Source organism: Pestalotiopsis fici (assembly GCF_000516985.1).
Source record: "Pestalotiopsis fici W106-1 unplaced genomic scaffold PFICI_Scf_1, whole genome shotgun sequence".
Classification (NCBI taxonomy): Eukaryota; Fungi; Ascomycota; class Sordariomycetes; order Amphisphaeriales; family Sporocadaceae; genus Pestalotiopsis; species Pestalotiopsis fici.
In genome coordinates, this window is record NW_006917091.1 from 2,306,070 (window position 1) to 2,326,028 (window position 19,959).

Below are 19,959 nucleotides of genomic sequence, written 5' to 3' on the forward strand. Positions count from 1 at the left end.
TCCCTCTGCCATTTGATCTTTTATCTTTTCTTTTGCAAGTGGCGGTTAATGTGTCTTACGGCTGGCGCATTAATACTGTTACAGTGCGTTCATGTCGGGCACAATTGGTCTGTGGTCTCTTGTGCCATTTGAGTAGCGCTATACTGAGCGAGTACATAAGCTCATCGTGTATCTACTTGTGTGACCATGGTGCAGGGTCATTGCAGTGGTGTCGTGATACCCATGTTCTCGGTACGTCTGATGGGACAATCACGCACCACTCCATGCAAGACTTGGGTGTGTGTGTACTTTCTTGTCTGGAGTCTATGGCATCATCGACCATCACGACTACTGACTTGTTCAAAAGTCCCGAATCACCAGAGAAAGAATCATGATCAACTTGCAACACTGCGTTGCCAACCTCGTATCTCTTGTGTCAGTACCGCCTCATTCTGTCCGACCTCTGGCGAAGGCGGGGTAACAGCAGATTGTCCAGCCGTCCAATCAAAGTGTTGGTTATGCTCAAAAGATCAGCCCTGGGCTGCTCGTATTGCTTCTGTTGTCTCGGTATCTCAAAACGTCGGATTACGTCTATCTGGGTATCGTTGGAATGTCAAATGCTTATCCTGTCTCATCTCCTCCATATGAGCTCAATCACCTCGTCAGCCAAGTCGGAGTCTTCGATGCGCTCCCGTAGATATAATTGCCTCATGGTGCCATTATAAACCTCTGTGTCCCTGAGGAAATATGATATTCGTTGGTCATTGGGTACACTCTCGCGCAGAGCGCCCAGAACCCATTCGTAATGGGGGTCTTCGTCTGGGTAAACCTGGTTCCAGGTTCGTTCCATCTTGTTGAGGTCAATCGAATCTAATCCATCGGGGTAAAGGGTGATGGAAAAGCCATTTGAAAGAAGTGTGTTGGAGCCAAACAACCAACGTTGCAGAAAACAGGACCTGGACAGGCGACTCATGTTAGCATGCGGCTACTCCATGCCAGTCTTGTTCAGATATTCTCCAGAATGACTGATCACTTTTCCAAGTCAAATGGCTACTCACCCACAGAACTCGGTTGCCGCAGACATGGCAACAACCGGTGCTTGATACCAGTTCTTCCAGTGGTGTAGATTGATCGGTTCGACACCTGATTCGAAAAAGCCTCGCATGTCACCGAGAAGATCATGTTGATATCTGAATGCAGCGCATTAGACCAGGGCAAACCACGTGGGAAGGGCGCAGATCAATGTTTGATAACTTACAGGCCAGGCAGGGTAGTCAACCTTGCGTTGCTATGGTGAAAGACACAGTCTCTGATGATAATGTCTCCAAAGTCTGGAGTAAACTCCTGCAAGCACTGATTCGCCTGCTCAGGATGGCCGAGCTTCCTAGCTAGGTTTGCCGACATGTACGCGCCGGCACCGCCGTAGGCCTGGATTCCAAAATTTCTGACTGCTATAAAGTCTTCGGATAATGTGCCGACGAATAGGTCCTTTGTATGGTCCAGAGCGCCAAGTGCGTCGGATAATGGTTTTAAATGAGGATAGAACGTGTCATCATCGAGTAATCCAAACCAGCTGGTCTCTGGGTCGCTCTCTTGGACCATCTTGGTCAGTACCGCGAAGTGGGATTGTGATGTTGTATGCGATTTATCGATCGGCTCGATAAAGATTGCATGTACGCCTCTTTCTCGGTATGTCTTGTGCAGCTGTATGACCTGGTAAACATTGTCGACCCAGTCTTGCACAATGACTATCAGCTTGGAGTCGCGGCCAGATGACCAATGGGCAATAGACTCGAGAGAATCCCGTAGTCGTCCATACGTGGTTGCCATGCCAAAGATCAGATGGGAGAATTTTTCCTGTTTGGGGTACGCATCGGAAACAGAAAGCGATATTGGCACACATTCTCCCAATACTTGGTCCATTTTTCCTGAATCTTGCAAGTTGACTAATCGAGGTTGGTCGAGTAGAGGCTCTGGAGAGTCCACTACGGTACGTCGTTGCGACACGGTATCTGTGGTCGGCTTGATGCACCGGCGCGTGTATTTGATCGAGTCTGATAGCTCAAGGCTAGCTCGAGCATTCGCTCGGCGGACAAAACCCAACGCTGCGCCGTCATCTTTGAACACTCTCTGTCTTGCAGGTGGTAGCAGAGACGTATCCGCTCTGGAGCTGAGGAAGAGCTGCCAAATGACAAGCGTCAAGAAGAATACTCCGGTAACTCGCGCCCAGCGCCGCTGTGCGCCTGCGCTGGACAGCGCATTGAGTGCAGAGACTCCAGGAAGAGTCATGGCCATGACACTGGGGGCGGCAAAACGATTGTGTTGTGTTAATAAATCATTTTTTTTCTTTCTTCTTCTTCTCCCCAATCAGTGCTGCTTGTGTATGAACGATCTGCGAAATGATCAGAAAAAAAAGAAAAGAAAACCCGACTGATGAGCAGTTTGGCTGGAAGATAAGCGCTGTGCCTCTGTGTCGGTAGCGAGATTCCCAAGAGAGTAGAGCTAGGGTGGGTGCCTGGCTGAAATCATTTGATCATGGCAACGAGCCCGCATACATACATAGCAGAGAAATAGGGCCAGGTTTATCTAGCGAGTTTATCCATCTTGCGTCATTTTGTGTCACCCTGCCCTTTTATTACCATCGTCGCTTGGCTCATTGTGATAACATGATAATACTGCATCATGGCTGGGCGGGCTGCTGGGTGTGCCGAGTGCCTTGAGTGCCATGGCTTTTGATACCCCGCCCCTCGGAGGGATCGTGCCTAGATGGGTAAGGATTGCATGTAAGCAGCCAGCAAGTGTCGGAAGACGCCTTGGCATGAAGGACGGAATCTAGGAACATCCCAACATCCTCTATGACAGAATCCATCTGTCAAATTAAATAGCGCTTCTTTTACCCTGTTGATGGGACGCAAAGTGGGCAGACGTTGGTCTAGTGCTCCAGCCTCTCAAGGCTTTCCCCAACTTTTCATCATGATAACCCGCTATACTTTCCACATAGTAGATATCAGTTTCCGCAACATTGCGCATTTTTTACTAATTATAAAGTAAGTATCTACAAATCGAACAGAAGTGGTATGCAAAGCTAGATCAAAGGGTTCTCTTCATGAAGTATTGATATAAGGATTTTACCAGAAATTTGCTTGTGCACTATTTAAGATAGTAAACAGCTCCAATTACATAATGATTTGCTCTACAATCCCCACGCGCAGACTTCTGCTTGAGTGAACTCAACAGCCGCAACCTCTAGCCATTCCACCACGGTTGCCAGACGACATCGCCCTATACCTGGTACGCTTGATTGTTAAGAAAGGGGAAAAAAAAAAAAAAAAAAAAAAGCCCATCATTTTCAAACAGCCTGATTTCCCGAGGCAAGGAAGAATTCTTCATCTTTGAGTATAAAACGAAAGGGAGCAACTAAGTCAGGAATGCATGTTTTGGGTAGGTAATTTCTTCATGTTGTAAAGAGTATAAATGGGTATTTTGATTAGGAAACAACTCAACTCAACGGTGGAGTCCTAGATTGGTGGATCGCGCGTAGAAGTGCTTGATCTCTGGGACCAACTTCAAGCTAGACTATCTGTCTAAGAAATGGTTGGTAATTCTACGACTCAACATGATCCATGTACCAGCGACAGGCTTGTTCAGTACGGTATATATATTTGGTAGTATTTCTACAAACTTGAGTTCTGTGGTGAAATCCTCTAGTATTTCTCAATCTCATTTTGCAGGCACATCTTGGAGCCAGCTTATCGAGTACCTATCTAATTACCATAAACGTCTATCATGACAGGTGTGTTGGAGAAAAAAAAGAAGAGAAAAAAAAATCAAAGGTATACAGAAACGCTAATATTCTCCAAATTGATTCTCCATCTCTGCGTTCATGAGCATGTTCTTGATATTGTTGCGCGCACTCCAGACGATATTCTCTGTTGTCCCCTTTTGGCGTATTTCATTGCTGTCGACATTTTGTATGTCGCTGTCTCCAGCGAGACGTCCCTTGGCCTTGTGATGGAAGAAGACTGGTGGAGTGACGCTGATGCACTTTGCGCGGAGTCCATCTTTGTTTCCTGCAGCTCCATCGCGGCACATATCGGCCAAAGCATTGTCAATTGGACCGCTCAGACGATCCACAGACAAGCCGTACATCATCTTTCGGGCACCTCTCTGGGTGAGGGCATAGGCAAAGGTACAAATCGGAGCACCAGATATATGGACCCAGCGTGTGAACTCTGGATACTTTCTAAAGTCCACCAGGCCAGTGATTTTGTCCAGTGGTGCCACTACAACATGTGTTAGCAATAGCCCATTAGGGTTGATAAATGAGTCCGAAGCAGCTCTTTCAAGTAATTTGTCTAAGCTTGCTCTCTTGGAGCACCAATTTAGGCAATGCTTGCTCATGAGACAACCCAGAAAAGGAGAGAGACGATATCGGAAGTTGCTTACCAGTCTCGTCTTTCAAAATGGTATACTTGGGATGCGGTGGCTTTCCTGCATTCTCCGAAGCTGCTTCTGGGAAAAAGTCACCACAGCTATAGTTTTGCAACCTTAGTATGCGCCAGGGACAATTAAAAAGCTCGCGGCCATGAAATTCTACTCACTGTCCGAGCCATAGCACATCCCACTCATCCCCATAAGGGGACGACGGCGAAGACCCTGATGACATGATTTCGCGTGCTCCGGTCGCCACCGACTCAAGCTGAGATCTTAGACGCACATCCCTACCAGATTGTAAGCTCAACTGCCGCTGGTTCACCATCTGAAATGGCCAGGCGATGGGAAATGATGTCCTTACCAGTCCATGTCATCTTCCATGATGAGCGCAGTTTCTAAATCCTCTTCAATGATTCTGCGAACAGCGTAAGCAAACATCGATACCAACATGTCCACATTCGGATCATGAGTGCGTCGTTCTCGGTGCTCACCTTCTCACGGCGTTCATGTGGCCTCTCCAACTGCCCAGATTGGTCTCCATCAATAGGTGCCTGTCGACACCAAAGGGCACTGCCTTGTCCGGTATCGTTTCACCCTTGACACCATCCACGAACTCGACATGAAAGCCGGTGGCAGCGCTTGTTAGCGAAAGGGCATCGCGCTTATCGCTGCGATCAGGCAGGCCAACCACGAAGATGTTGGAAAAGCCCAACGTGGAGTTGGTGACGCGATTGATGTCTGGCGAAGAGCGGCCATGGTAATCCCCCCCATACAAGCGCTGTTTGCTTTGCGTAGACTTGGTAATGACTGACGATGGCGATTCCGTTTCACTGAGCCCAAGTTTCGAGTGATAAATGAGTAACGAAATTATAATCAAGGCAGCAATGCCGAATTGCATCTGCCGCGACGATGAACGCATCAGTGTGAGGAGCTCGCCCATATCGGCAAGAGCAATACTGATTCAACCGTTGTGCAGCAGCAAACAAGCTCAGTTCAAGGGACGTGGGCCCGGACTTTTACACAGGAGTAGGTCGTTTCGGTAGATTTACTTTCCTTGAGATCAGGAGGAGCAAAACTGCACATCAGAACATGAGAACGGGGTCGCCAGTCAGCCGCCCGCTGTGGAACCCCCCAATCCTGTGCTTTTGCTGACCCGGCCAGGGGGGGGGGTAGGTCCGGGACTCCGGGGCAACGTGCAATTGGCTACTAAGTATGGATCTGAGGAGCATAATTTGCCATACGTCTTCATGGAAGAGGCTGACGCACACCAACAGACACGCGACATCCGCCCGCCAGACTTTTTTCTGCCTACCACAGTAGTACTGTGTATACAACCCTACCCTACTACTATGTACGGAACACACTCCTATCCAAAGCCAGCAGCCGGCCGTGGGAAGACGGTCCGACTTGAGATGGCATGGATAGCGGGTCTTCCTCCGGCGGCTTTATGTGAACCTTCTCTTTCGCGGCTCAAGACGAATGCGATTCTCCATAAGCGCGCAAGACACCCTTCTGCGATGAATCACAGCTGGTTTGAGAAGGGCGACCGCGACAGTTGTTAAGCGCTGTGCAATCCTTTGAGTCTTGACTGCGCTGGCCCCAATCATGGTCGCGGAGAATGGCCAAACCAAGTCTAGCTCTGATCCGACAATCTGGATCCCCATACTTATTCCGGCCATGTATCCGATCATGGTTCATCAGAGACAGCGCGTAGCTCCGCGACACCATTGGCTCCGTAAATAGCTTTCTTTTCAAGCTTAAGACACGTACTGCTACCATGTACGGTCACCATATAAACCGTTGACCCAAGACTACTACACAGTACACGATACACAGTACGTAGGTCGACGGGGTGGTGGAGCGAATGATGGCCATCAGCCATCCACCAAAGTACAGGGCCATTTCCCAGGCTCCGTAATTTGCATCCTCTTCCATCATCCGGACAAATCACAGCACACGGTATTAAAAACTTGTGCAACCAACAGTCTTATTGCATGAAAATGTGGGGGCATCAAACAAAGGCCAAGCTTGAGTGATGAAGTCTTGCTTTTGATTGGTCATCTTTGCAGTCGCCCACTCTTCAAGTCAGGCTGTATCCATTTTGTTGCCCAAATTTGCAGCAATTTGTGTGCAATTGTCCTACTTACTTTAAGCATGCGCTGCAGTGTGTGCATGGTGTTGTAGCCTTCACGTCAAATACCCTGCCGGAATGCCAGTGCCATAGCCTCCCAGGCATAGCTCCCATCGACTGACAACAACTGTGTACTGTGTAGGCCTGAAATGCAGGCGGAAATTAAAACGTTCAGCATCATGCATTCCTACAAAGTTGGTACCGTAATCATATGTGACTCTATCGAAAGTTGGATCGCTGGAGTCAGTAGTGCTCTGCGCCGGCATACATTATTCACGAAGCAAAGAGATCTCTTTTATCCAACATGATGCTCGCCAAATTGATAAATGAGCTACTCAAGGTGAGTCTGGGAGCTGAGATCGCGGTCAAGATACAGAGTACTAGGTAGCTCATACCTGGTGTTGGTTCAGCTGCTCCCCCTGCTTCTGCTTGGGATGCAAAGCACCTTGTTTCGCCTAGGTAGACTCTGTGTCCCGGGTCTATGATAACCATTCGAGGGACCCGCTCGAGGCAGGGGCAAGCGTCAGCTTAGCCGCTGTCATCACATCATGAACTGGCAAACGGACTGGGCCATTGCCTTTGTCGACCCCAGCGGCACAGTCTGCAAGACGCATGCTGATACATATACGATACCAAGTGGGCTTGGAGTCTCTTCTACTATTCTAGCTCCTAATCCTTCTTGTTGATCTACCTGACTGGAGGGCATTCACCATCACCTCGTGGCATCATAGCTGACACTATATAACAATACCAAGTGCAACATCAGAGTAATTCGCTACGCTGCTCGAGGTATCTAGTCGCTCACTACGTGATCCGATGGCGTGGTTAGGCTTGCTTGCGTTATGCCTTACCTATTTGCCCCTTGCTGCTGGTAATGGCTTCATCTCGCCAGCGTATCAGGACACGGGGACTGGTCCATATGGAACGGTCGAGGTCTGGGAACTGGGATCGAGCCAGCTGGTAGCTTTTCAGACAGATTACGATGCGTATTCGATCGAATTGTGGCAACAAAACCTACAAAAAGCGAGTGCCAGAAATGCCTCCTCGCGCGTCTATAGCCGTAAGCTGGAACATCTTCGAATTCATTTTCAGGCACAGTTGAGCTAAACTATACCAAAGAGAGCGTCGGCCAAGATAAGGCGCAAAGCTTTCGCTGGACTGTGCAGACTTACGACATTACTCTGTCCGACTCTCCAGTCTTCTTTCTCTGGCTCCGTGGTCCATCGGACTCGGATGCCAGTCAAACTTCTGCCTTCTTCAACATTACCATTCCACAGGAATCGACGACCACGAGTACAACTTCAAGCATCGCCACGACCGCTACGACCGCCACATCAAGCACGAGTACTCAGGAGTCGAGCTCAACTGCTAGCACCACAACACCGACAACCACTGCAACTCCGGCGCCGAGCGATACCAGTTCCAGTCTCTCGGGCGGGGCAGTCGCTGGCATAGCAGTAGGTGCTTCTGTTGTTGGTCTTGCCGGATTAGTGTGGGCTGGAATCTTTTGTTGGACCAGACGCAGAAAACAGAACCCAGGCGTCACCCAAGTAGAACAAGTAGGAAACTGGCCACCAAACCAATTGGACAACAAGCCACAGCATCCTCCAAGCTATTATCAACATCCGTCTCCTCCCCCTCCCGAATCTAATCATGTATACCGACCAGTACCTGTAGAGATGGGACCACCGAGCGTACCGGCGGAGCTGGGCGATAACTATCGTTGAAATTTCGGAATGATTAGTAATGGAAATTGATTCAAGGTTTAGATAAAGTCTAATATACGGATGTTGATGATCCATAACCTACAATTGTTCGAGGGAAACTCTTGGTTAGCTGCATCGCAATGTGCTGTTGTCAGACACTCCTTGTCATGATGAAATAGGAGTCATCAAAGAGTTGTAACGGAACTCCAGATCATAACGACTCGTTCATTTGTGCTTCGAAGGGGGGTTTGAACGAGCTGAAGTTACAAGATGACGTGTGGAGGTTCATTGAGTCTCTCTTGGGACAAAAGTGTGGTTCTGATCCTTGAAATGTTGACAGCAAAGCCAAGCCGAAGCCTCATTTGACCACCTTCACTCCATATTGATCTCTTCCCCCCCTTTCCCTGAAGAGCGTTGCCGCTCCTGCGCCAAGTACCAATGCTTTTAATCCAGTAATCTCCAAGACCAGGCGAGAAGCAAAGCATGCGAGCTTATTCTTTTACCTGTAGTCACCGAATAGAGCTTGACAGTGCTGGAATAAGATTTGTTTGCTGACATGGTAGATGCCAGGACGGAGAAAAGGACTTTTCGCTTTAGATCCAATCATCATCAACAATAACGACAACCACTTTCTAAGCTTCCAAGGTTCTCTTTTTTCGGCACTAAGAGCAACGTCCGCCGCTGCAAATGGCCGAGCACCTTGAAGGTGCTTCGGCACGCGAGTTTCTTCCCATATCTAACAGTACCTTTCAGGCCTCAAACCTAAAGTAACTCACGAGGCCATGAAATTTTCCGGCCATCCAAAGCGATCTTGCGGAAAGAGGCAAAGGTAAACAAATATTCAACAAGGTAAAAAGCGGAAATTTAAAATTCCCGATCTCAACAGGATTCATACCTATATATACACAAGTCGTAGACACCACTTTAACCTTTTTCAGTCCTCTCATTCTTCTCTCCCTTCTCATCGACGGTAGAACACGATGGACAGCGTTTGTACGACGCCGGGCTGCTTCGAAGCCGCCGCCAACATTATCGCGAATCTGGCACCGAGCTACAGTGACATTGATCCATGCGAGGATTTCAATCAATGCAAGTAATCATGTGTCACTTTTTTTTTTTTTTTTTTTTGAGAGTGCCTGCTCATCGTTATAGATGCCTGTGGAGGTTATCCACTGCGATATCCCAACGAAGTGAATAGAGGTGTCACCGAACATGAGCAAATTGACCATATGTCTTATTTGAAAAATGTCCTGGAAGGACAACACCCTCCGACTTCTAATGTATGATTATCCCCTCGTCCCTCCCCCAGCCGACGGATATGTTCCCCGGGCTGACTGTATCTAGCCATCTGCGGACGACGTTGCAATCTTCAAGAAGCTGAAGACCTACTATTCGACATGCATGAACACCGAGGCGATTAAAAAGACTACAGATTCTCTCGAGACTATAACCGATCACATCAAGACTCTATTCCCCGTTAGCCGAGACGAATTGTGGTCCAATGTCACATGTTCGCCATCTGATTATCCACAATTGGTAGACCTACAAGTTTATCTGAACGACCTACAGATTGATCTCTTTGTCTCTTACGAGGTACCTATACTAGACGCTAAACCTGTAAGTATCAATGGCGACATCAAGCTCGTTACAAGCTGTTTGTGTATATTCTAATACTTTGGATAGGAGAACATCGTGCCTCGTGTCAAATCATCCGTCTGGACGCAGAAAATGGGATATCAAGATGCCACTTTTCGGACACTATCAGAGCAACTGAACAAGTACTTCTCGCCAGATGGTCACTTGTCCCAAAAGGTCATTAAAGATGCCATGGCTCTAGGAGCCAGCATCGAGAAGATTGTGAGCACCAAGATCAATGCCATCCCAAATGTAGGTGCAAGGTCCCGATAAAAAACGTTATTCCTCCTTTGCGACGACGACGAACTAAACTTGCCGCCTTGCAGGACCATGCTACTTCAATCAATGAAACAAATGCATTGGTTCCATTGCTCTCGATCCCCGATGTCTTGGGTAAGCTCGCACCTGCTGGCCATGAGCTTAGCCAGGTGATGATCGACACATATGAAATGTCCGCCTTGTCCAGATTATTGATGGCTGCTCCAAAGTCAGTTGTGCAGGCTTATGCGCTTCTCAGGACGATTGAGAATATCGCATGGATAACACATGTCAGTGTAAGTTTCGACCCCATCCAGAGAGTGTGTTTGTGCTGGTACTGAACAGGGGAAATACGATCCTGCAGGATAAAAACCAGGACCGCTGGGGGGCCTATTGCTACACGCACGTCACTCAGACCTTGCCGTGGGCTGCCAGCAAGTTCTACATCGAGGCTTATCTCAATCCAGACTCAACTCATCCTATATTAGAGATTGTTGAAGATGTGATGTCTACGCTCATTGAGCGACTCGACCATGTCGAGTGGATGACTGATGCGACCAAAGCACTCGCCAAGGACAAGGCGAAATTGATGAAGGCCAACCTTCTCCATCCCAGTGAGGTATGTCACCAACATTTGGAGATTTCATCTTGTAATCCCCCTTTCCAATTCTTTCTTTCTCCTTGACTGACATGCCTTGCTCAGTCTCCCAACGTGATTAATGGAACCGACCTTGTTGCCTACTACCGCGATCTCGAGTTTGGGCCCTCTCATTTCGACAATGTCCTCGCCACGCTGCGGTGGGAAAACAGGCGGCATTGGAACCGACTTGTTCAACCAACAACCCCCGTTGATTGGGCATTTGCGGCTTACGAGACCAACGCCTACTACAACCCCTTCAACAACCAGTTCTACATTACCGCGGGCATCGTCCAGGAGCCCTTTTTTGGTGCCTCGCTGCCAAAGTATGTCAACTACGGAACCCTGGGGGTCCTGGCTAGCCACGAAATGACCCACGCCTTCGACCCGACTGGTTTATTGCTCGACGGTCACGGCGTCCTTACCACCGACGCGCTCCGCTGGGACGACGAGACGCTCACTGCCTACGACAAGCGCCTGTCGTGCCTCCGCGACCAGTTCAACAAGTACGAACTCCACGAGGATACCCCGAACCCCGGCCGCGTGGTTGTCAACCCAAAGACGTCGAAACCTTTCCGGATTGACAAGGCCAGAACGAACCGAGAGAACTGCGCCGACAATGGCGCCGTAGCTAACAGCTACGCTGCTTGGACTAAACACAAGGATCGCGAGCCCGAGAAGAATCAGAAGCTGCCGCACTTGGAACATTTCTCGGCCGAACAACTTTTCTTCGTCTCAGCGGCCCAAATCTTTTGTCACAACCATAATGCAGAGGGCATTCTCCGCTTTGCAAATGACGCTCATGCACCCGATGAAGCACGAATCCGTGCCATGGCAGAGAATTCAAAGGAATTCAGAAATGCCTTTCATTGCAAGAATAAGGAGCCAGTTTGTCGGGTCTGGTGAGGTGGGTTTACCAGGGGCGGTGTTGCAATTCTCTTCTATTCTTTTTATCTTTTTTTATTCAATATCAATGTTATGCATTGGGTTGGGTCTCTGCAGGCGTCTCTCATAGAGTTCAAACTCCAAGATACCTACCTAGTATTTAATTGCGATATAATGAGACCATGCACATAAAATATATTACTCCCCTCACAAGTCTCGCCGTATTGGTTGAACCATTGAGTTAGGTGACGTACACGCCAGTGAATGTGATCATTCTTGCTTTACAGGGACACAATATGCGTGCGATTGTGTTTGCTACGCACATATCAAGGGTGCTTCTCCCACTATGCGTGTAATCGCTCAGTATTGGTCGGGCCATGTACATATCGTATAAGCAGGAAATGCAGTTCAAAGATCATCTCAATGGTAATAATAACACAGGAAGACAATGATAATTGCTATGTGGTATCCTACCAAAGTCACTACCTATAGTACACAGAATATGTGATCGCTACCATCTTTCTATCATAATCAATCAGTGACAACAAGAGATGTATCATCTCCTAAAATATGAGCTCGTGCGACAGATGTCCTAGTTGTATGTTAGCAGAATGAACTTCTTTTTTTTCTTTCTTTCTAAGATCATTAGACAATGAAAGCAAGCGCGCTACCCACCTTTCGACGTTGAGCAAAGTCTGTGTAAAACCCATTCCAAAGCTCTCTGTCAGAGCAGTCTTCTATACCGTTATTTTCTATGCACTTTGGCTGATGCTCTTCACGTTCTTTCTCCTTCATTGGTATCCATGGCTTCGGGATTGGCCAGTCTGAAAAGTGTAGGAACTTAGCCTCGTTGAACACATATACAGGATCCCATTCTTCATTTTCGGTGCCGAGATATTTGACGTGATTCCCGCTGCGAAACTCGCCAGTCAACAGGTCGTATGGACGATGCGGCAAAATCATGGCCTCTTTGATGTATATTTGGTTAACAATCTCCATATCGTAGTCATTGGACCCCGCCTCCGCTATTTTGTTCATGACACGATCGAATTCGGCTGCACTCGGCTGGACTAGCAGAAGCTGCGAGGACAAGATATTCGAGTCTGGAAGCAGCCAGTATGCTTTCGGCATCGCTACCGGACACGGCGGCAGGAGGAACAACTCGTCCATGGTCTGCAGGATCGTGGAGTCAGAGTCGACATTCAGGACTCGTTCGTACTGGGTCTGGTTGAAGGCAAGCAGCTTGGTAAACGACTCTGCCCAAGTTGCTGCTCAATTCAAGACAATTAGCACAGCTACTCATGTAGTGGAAATGGGCTTGTTTTCCGGGAGACTTGCAGTCCATTCCATCTCGGCGTTGGATCTCTACGGGTTGCAGCTTTACCATATAGCTGTCCCTCGCCTTGATAAGAAGCCGTGCTTCTTCCGTCGTGGCTTCGCTCGCAGTCGCCTGGGGATGCATCATATCTGCAGGGTACATCATTACCCGATCGGCCTGGCTCCCCAAGCGAAATAACGTCTCAAAGATCATGACTGAATTGCACAGATAGGAGAGGTTTGTGACATATTGCGTGTAGGCGAACTTGGACCAGTCAACATTCTTCTTATCAACGGTCAAGGGCACCGCTGGCACGGGGCAAAACGGCTCAGGGGACGAGGCATCAACGCCATAGCTGGACTTGAGAATTTCCAAGGACGGCAAGGATTCGTAATTTCGAGAGGCCAGCACAAAGAGGCCAATGGCAGATATGGCGGTCCCGATATATCGAAGTCTCTTTGACAAGAGGATTTGCCCAATACTCGGCGGCGTTTGACGGGAGTTGGCCGCCGAATCAAGAGAGGTTGTGCCGGCAAAGTGTTCAGAAGTCGCCAAGACTCGGTATTGCTTGGAGAGAGAGGTGACGAAGCTCCATATCGGAGCCATACCGTGGAAGTGCTTATTGCGACGTCAAAGAATTCGAGGCCGAGCGTCGCAACGCTGGCTCTATGGTGTTCGACCGAGCAGCCCACTGGTGTGCGTTGAACAGCCACGCAATCTTTGTCCAGTACGACGCAGAAAATGTTTGCTTGGATCGGAGAGGTATACGCGCAATGATGATCACCCTGGAAAGAGCTCCTCGAGTGATTTCCAGGCAAACGAAAGCGCGAGCGGGGAATGATTGAATTGGATCAACATCATCTATTCATGGGAAACGTGGCTGCATTCTTTTATCACAATGGCAAGCATTAAGTTCTACCTTCTGTCAGAGCTGAATGCCGCGGTGGGAGGGGCTAGTCCCCAATGTCTTGAACGTGAAATATATTGGTCAAGGCCATCTTCCGACAGCCATTGTGTCGTACACGAGCAGTCACAGGCCAAGTCAGTCGCGAAGTGGAGAGGACAATGTACCCTAATTGTCGGGCACTGGGAGACACCAAGTAGTAGCTCAGATAGTGGATAGTATCGGTTGAAATTTGTGAATAGCTTCAATTGTAGTGGGTCGAGTGTCCCTGGGCGCAACAAAGGCGCCGGTGGGAGAGTGATGACGCATTGCAAATACCTACCGAGGGGGTGAGTACGAGATTGTCCTTTGCCTATATCTGTATGAATTTGCCTGACTTTTTTCGCAGGCCAGCGAGCAGGCAAAGCGGTAACAATTGCAAGGCCACGCTAAAACAGAAGCTCGTATGGTCTTTGAAGGATGAGGAGAAATCAAAAATAGGGATCTATAACTGCCTCCTAGACAATACTCGGCTAGTACTTGGCTAACCTAGGAGAGTCAAGAGCCGTCTTAGCTGTCATAGTGCTATTTTCAGGAGTTTTTCATGTGATCCACATTCATTTCTAAACGGCTGCCTGCACACTGGTGCTTCATACAGGCTATCTACAGGCTGTGGAAACAAGCTTTTTTTTTAAGGGGTTTGTCTACCTTGAGTAGCGAGAGGATCTAGTGGAAATACGCGGACAGCACTAAAGACTCATCAATTAGAAAAGAGAGTTCAGCCAGAGACATTGGATGAAGCAAGGAAATTGCCATTGACTCTGAGGACGCGCGAGACGTGGGAATAGCATCGATACTCTAAACCGTACGTATGAATATACGTGCAACAAGTCATCAATGCCTTCAGATTGATCGCATAAAAGCTTGAGCATTGCAATGGATTCGGTGGTAACGCGGTCAAGTAGACTACGAGTGGCTTATTAAATATACTGCCAAGCTGGGTTCTCGTATACAAACCAAACCAGCCTTGGCGCAAGCACTTCTACTAGCCCATTTGCTTTTTGCTGACGCGTCCTCTAAAGAATCAACGGCATGTTCTCTACACCCTGACTCGCAAATACTGGAGTGAGAACGCATTCAGCTCGTATATTGATCAGATTCAATTCGTATCATGCAAATGGTTCCAACTTGTCAAATATCAAGCACCCAAGCTTGACCCGTGCTAGGTACAGTAGTAGGTGCTCGACGATCCTAGATTAGCGAGCCCGGCGATCGATCGGATCCCGTGCCGACAGTGAGTTTGGCCCAATGACGGTGCTACAAGGTCGCCGCCCATCAGCGGTCGCTTTGCGGCACAGCATTCAAACTACGTACCAGCGCATGCCAAGATTTCTAGTGGCGCAGACAAAACATATTCATCAATTTGTCTGAAAGTGCTTATACGAACCGAGCACTTGGGCAAATTACTCAGCCATCTTTGCAATAGGCATTGGCTCGGTACATATTTCCTTTATGGAATTAGAGCTCAAGGTAGCTAAAGGTACAGGTAAAACAGGCACTGGGTTCTCTGCCCTCTGTAGCAACTAAACTTTATGTCATTTCCCACCCCCACCACCAGACGACCACCACTGGGGTACAAAGCTGCTGCCTGTAGCTATGAAAGCAAGCCAAAAAAGAGAATCATCCATAACATACAAGTTTATGTACTGTTGATCATTGTTAAGGCTCAATCGTAGGTTTTGATTGAATATCAATGTCAGGTAGCAGGCAGCTTGTTTGTTAGCAACGACGGCAGTATAATTATTTGACAGCTGAACCTGCAAAAATACCTGCTTACCTCTGTACCTGCCTTACGTACATGTAAATGCATTTGAATACTCACATATGTACTATGTATGCAGATTTATGCAGGTTTTGTTGGCTTTGCCAAGAGAATGAGGGTCAAATAAACCTGGAAACAACTGAGGGGACCAAAACAAAAATGCAGTGCAACAGAACTTGGTCAGCTTCGTTGTCTTCATCACGACACATCAGAGTTTCGGTTATTCCTGGGAACCGCTTTTTGCCTAGCGCGCCACATTTTTGGCGGGTTCAGGTGAGATTTCTCGTCATCGAGTCTTCCCGTGGGTTCACAATGTAATGGAAAGCACGTGGGCAGGACATGGAGGACATGGAGATCACATGCCAGAGAAACACACTGGGAATTTTGTTGCGTGTATATTCAGTTCAGTTGCATTGCTATACGTGGTGAGACCAAGTTTTCATGCCTGCCACAAACGGATGATTGTGCAAACAGGGCCATCCGCTCAAACTGATAGCTTTCCAGCAATGACTGGATTATGTGCTCTTTCTCATCTTAAACCAGTAACGCACCTCCCGAATGTCATCGATGTGCAAGGGAAAGCACGAAAGAAAGGACTACTAAATGATTAGTCAAGTCACGGTCAGGGAAAGTTTCCAGATATTGGTTCACTCACGATGTTCACGAGCTAGACCTCTCCAGCATCGTTGAGATCTTCGTCGCCCTTGATGTCATCGTCCTTGATATCCTCGCCCTTAATTTCCTCACCGTTGACATCTTCATCCATCATAGCTTCATCCTCGGTAGCCTCGTCGACCTTGCGCTTCTTGGGAGTCGGCTTGGTGGCAGACTTGGTAGCCGTCTTCTTCTTAGTAGGAGTCTCCGTATCATCACCGCTCGTGTTGGCTGAAGTGGCGGGAGCGCCCTCCTCGTCCTTCTTGTAGACCTTGTTGTTCTTGAACTCAAAACCGTGGGGGTTGATGATGCCGTTGATCTTGCGAGGACTATAATGACGATGATGGCACGCGTAAGCCAAGGCGGCCATGGTGTAGGGAAAGGTTTGGTACTCTCGGTGAGGAAACTTACACATTCTTGGCATGGGAAAGTCCCAAGATAGGAGCAAGCTTGGTGGTAGAGGCCTCAAAGGTCTCGGAGCACATCATGAGGTTGCACAGAACGACAATATGCTGAGAAGACTCGGCATTGGGATCCTTCGGAGTCTTGGGAGTCTTGGGGGTTCTGGGGGCCTTGGGGGCAGCCACAGCCTTCGATGCCACCTTGGATGCCATGATGAGCTGGTCGCAAAGTTGAAAGCGGGAAAGGGCAGTGAGGCCGAATGGTGGATGCTGAAGAAAATATGTTCTCCTTTGATGAGTACGGCAATGATCGAGGGCTCGGATCAGGGGAGAACAGTGCGATATGCTCTTGCTGATTTTGCTAGAGATATCAAAGTGGGATGTTGAAGGGAAAGTTGTGGTTGTTTTCCGAAAGAGAGGAATGAGGAAATGAAATGGTTCTTGCCTCAAGAAGCGCGTTCTGTTTCAAGATTGGAGAGCACCAGCCATCAGGCAGAAGATTTCGTTGCCGAGTGACTGACTGATTGTTCGCCGCCCGTTTGCAATGGCAACGACAAATACTGCAAGGCTGAACGCGTTGATTTGGAGCAACCACGACGCGTTTCAAAGAAGGGTCATTCAGAGGTATTTCAGCCAATCCAAGGAAACAGAATCAGAAAGTGTCAGAGGCGAGCCTGGATATTGAGCACCTCTCTGGAGAAGTCCATTATACTAAAGGGGCATCGTCGTTCAGACCAAACCACCACCTGGTCTTGAATGGACCATCCAAGCCCTCATTCATTCGTCTTAATTATGAGTTCAATAATCGCATAGTGATCAACCTGCGCAGAAACATAAAGAAGGGTACGAGTCTACACAACGGCGTTGGTTTATAATTTCACCATGAATCAACTTTGTCATGGTTTCTTCTGCCATAGAAAGGATTTGACCAACAACGGATAGCTCAGGGCAGTTAACCAGTCCCATATTCAATTTCAGGTTAGGAGCGTGAAGATAGCAGGTCAAATCCATAATGGTCGAGGTCCTTCACATAGTCGACTGCATGAAACCAGCTGTCAGGAGCAGACACCACACAAATATTCGAGGCAGCTGGAAAGAGTGGGTTCTATTCACGCAGATTCAAAGCAATTCTTCCCATTATTGTTCATTGCAACTAGCGCTTACAACTATTTTCCGGGCCATTTTGGCTTAGAAGAAATGGATGGAATTGCCCGAGTCGCACTCAAAAGTATCTGGGCGATCGCACAACAGAAACACGACTTTCAATTGATCAATCTTCTGTCTTAGGGTGACAGGATATAAGAGAACGAAAGAGCATGATTGACGATGATTCATACAAAAGCAATTGCATAGGGAAAGAAATGAAGAAGAAAAAAAAGTGCAAAAGAATTGCTCAGCCACAGGATTGAACTGAGGACCTTCGCATAACTTGATATTCTCTTGTGGAGAATATTAGTACGACGCTCTAACCAACTGAGCTAGCCGAGCAACTAATGATTGGTTGAGAGAGATTGGTCATATCAGGCACTATGTCGCGGAAACGTACTAGCTCAAAATCGTCACTGTATCGTCTTGTCGTTCACCAGTCGCCGAATCGTATTGATGCTGCCCTCGACAGCTATTTTTGCCGTCTAATGGAGTGTATATTAGCATAATCTCCTAAATCCATGCCTTTTCGCCCGTCCGGCAGATTTGGCTCGTCCTCTCACCTTCCAATGATCAGCCTCCAGCTTCTCGACTTCGGGGCTGCCGTCGGCAAGGTCGGGGTGCGCCCAGGCAAACGAGTACGTCATGAGCAGCTCGCCGTCGGGCCCCTTGCTTACAATGTTGCTAATGAAGCTGCCATTGTCCTGCTCAAAGTCGACGCGCGAGGGCGCATAGTGGGTGCACACCTCGCGGACCGGCGCCGGGGCGCCCTTGAAGGTGACGTCGCGGGTGACGGTAGAGAAGCCCTTGGCCGTCTGCCCTTCGGACACGACGTCGCAGGCCACGATGATTGCCACAAACTCTTCTGCGTGCCGCACCTTGCGCTCCAGTCCGGCCCAGATCTGGGCTTGGTTGAGCTTTGGCTCGACCCCGGCCGGGTTGATCGGGGCTGTATAGGCAATGTTGATTGTGACCATTTTTGTTGACTCAAATCTGCAGGTGCAAAGTGTCTTTTTGTCGTTCTTGATCTTCTCTATCTCTTTCGGATTTTCTCCAGAAAGTAGTTCACTGGATGTTTGTACCAAAATTCAAGGTGCGAAGAGGGCACACATCAAGGTAAAGGAATGACGGATTCTGGTGGCGTCCCGGTCGGAGACACCTGGGGTAGTCCAGCATGGGCTTCCTGCATCGAGGGTCAGACCTGCATCAAATGCTGCTCTGATCACAAAAGTACGCACGCGTACGACACAATTTAGACAGACCATGACTTCTTGATGATTTCTACGGTAGGTACGTTCCCGCGCCAGTTTCGCACAACACTCTGGTGTCGACCCTTGGCTCTCGTCGTACTTACGTTGTCATATGTAGCGGTCGCTGCCAGTACATGCTGCATACTACGCACAAAGCCTGTTCTTGGCAGGTTTGGTGTGCCTGGGTACTGGGGATACTCAGCTAAAGGATCACCCAGCCATCCTTTACCAAGACCAGTCTACGGCATGGAAGAGATGTTGCTGGGAGCCATGTTCTTTAGCTGATGTACTTCACGATGCTACTCTGCCGAAGTCCGGATATGGAACCCATTGACCTGACCGGCAACTTAGTGGATTGGCGGAGCCAATTTGAGTCGCCGGCTGCGTTACCACAGTTGAGGGCGAGATAGCCAGCGCCAGCACATACCGAAAACATACCAAGCACCCAACAAGCAAAATATTCGGAAAATTCAAACGTATCAACAAATGATTTTATATTGTTAGAATTCAAGCTTAACCAATTATATTCTTTATTTCACCCATCATGTGAGAATTACATTAACAAACCAATATTCTGTATCGTCTCAAGTGTATAATACAACAGGTTCGGCGACTATCCGAACGCCGGAGTCGCCCGTAGCCGGCCCCCAATATGCCTTTAGTGTCCAATATCCATATCCACCCTGAGTAGGCGCGCTCATTAACGGGTTCCAAAGAAGGAATCAAGAGACTCGGGGCCACTCGGAAAAGCAGCGCACGCTGGACGGTCCCTTTCGGCATATATTCTGTTCAATATTTGACATCAAGTGCATTCTCTTCA

General features: G+C 48.4%; 7 protein-coding genes across 7 annotated transcripts; 2 read left to right on the forward strand and 5 right to left on the reverse strand.

The window, feature by feature from the left end:
- Window positions 1–610: 610 nt before the first annotated feature.
- Window positions 611–2,268, reverse strand: PFICI_00699 (uncharacterized protein; the record flags this gene model as incomplete). The annotated part of the gene is made up of 3 exons (XM_007829280.1): window positions 611–935; window positions 1,038–1,169; window positions 1,238–2,268. The coding sequence occupies 3 exons, from the start codon at window positions 2,266–2,268 to the stop codon at window positions 611–613; spliced, it is 1,488 nt and encodes a 495-aa protein (XP_007827471.1).
- Window positions 2,269–3,825: 1,557 nt separating this feature from the next.
- On the reverse strand, window positions 3,826–5,353 carry PFICI_00700 (uncharacterized protein; the record flags this gene model as incomplete). The annotated part of the gene is made up of 5 exons (XM_007829281.1): window positions 3,826–4,262; window positions 4,426–4,511; window positions 4,581–4,700; window positions 4,775–4,828; window positions 4,905–5,353. The coding sequence occupies 5 exons, from the start codon at window positions 5,351–5,353 to the stop codon at window positions 3,826–3,828; spliced, it is 1,146 nt and encodes a 381-aa protein (XP_007827472.1).
- A 2,007-nt stretch (window positions 5,354–7,360) lies between these two features.
- Window positions 7,361–8,271, forward strand: PFICI_00701 (uncharacterized protein; the record flags this gene model as incomplete). The annotated part of the gene is made up of 2 exons (XM_007829282.1): window positions 7,361–7,604; window positions 7,664–8,271. 2 exons carry the CDS (start codon window positions 7,361–7,363, stop codon window positions 8,269–8,271), a joined length of 852 nt encoding a protein of 283 aa, XP_007827473.1.
- A 959-nt stretch (window positions 8,272–9,230) lies between these two features.
- Window positions 9,231–11,686, forward strand: PFICI_00702 (uncharacterized protein; the record flags this gene model as incomplete). Its single annotated transcript, XM_007829283.1, has 7 exons — window positions 9,231–9,243; window positions 9,403–9,530; window positions 9,595–9,867; window positions 9,934–10,137; window positions 10,212–10,439; window positions 10,508–10,762; window positions 10,847–11,686. The coding sequence occupies 7 exons, from the start codon at window positions 9,231–9,233 to the stop codon at window positions 11,684–11,686; spliced, it is 1,941 nt and encodes a 646-aa protein (XP_007827474.1).
- A 624-nt stretch (window positions 11,687–12,310) lies between these two features.
- Window positions 12,311–13,589, reverse strand: PFICI_00703 (uncharacterized protein; the record flags this gene model as incomplete). Its single annotated transcript, XM_007829284.1, has 2 exons — window positions 12,311–12,933; window positions 12,965–13,589. The coding sequence occupies 2 exons, from the start codon at window positions 13,587–13,589 to the stop codon at window positions 12,311–12,313; spliced, it is 1,248 nt and encodes a 415-aa protein (XP_007827475.1).
- A 2,766-nt stretch (window positions 13,590–16,355) lies between these two features.
- On the reverse strand, window positions 16,356–16,956 carry PFICI_00704 (uncharacterized protein; the record flags this gene model as incomplete). The annotated part of the gene is made up of 2 exons (XM_007829285.1): window positions 16,356–16,671; window positions 16,754–16,956. 2 exons carry the CDS (start codon window positions 16,954–16,956, stop codon window positions 16,356–16,358), a joined length of 519 nt encoding a protein of 172 aa, XP_007827476.1.
- A 1,346-nt stretch (window positions 16,957–18,302) lies between these two features.
- Window positions 18,303–18,866, reverse strand: PFICI_00705 (uncharacterized protein; the record flags this gene model as incomplete). The annotated part of the gene is made up of 2 exons (XM_007829286.1): window positions 18,303–18,374; window positions 18,453–18,866. The coding sequence occupies 2 exons, from the start codon at window positions 18,864–18,866 to the stop codon at window positions 18,303–18,305; spliced, it is 486 nt and encodes a 161-aa protein (XP_007827477.1).
- Between the last annotated feature and the right edge of the window lie 1,093 nt (window positions 18,867–19,959).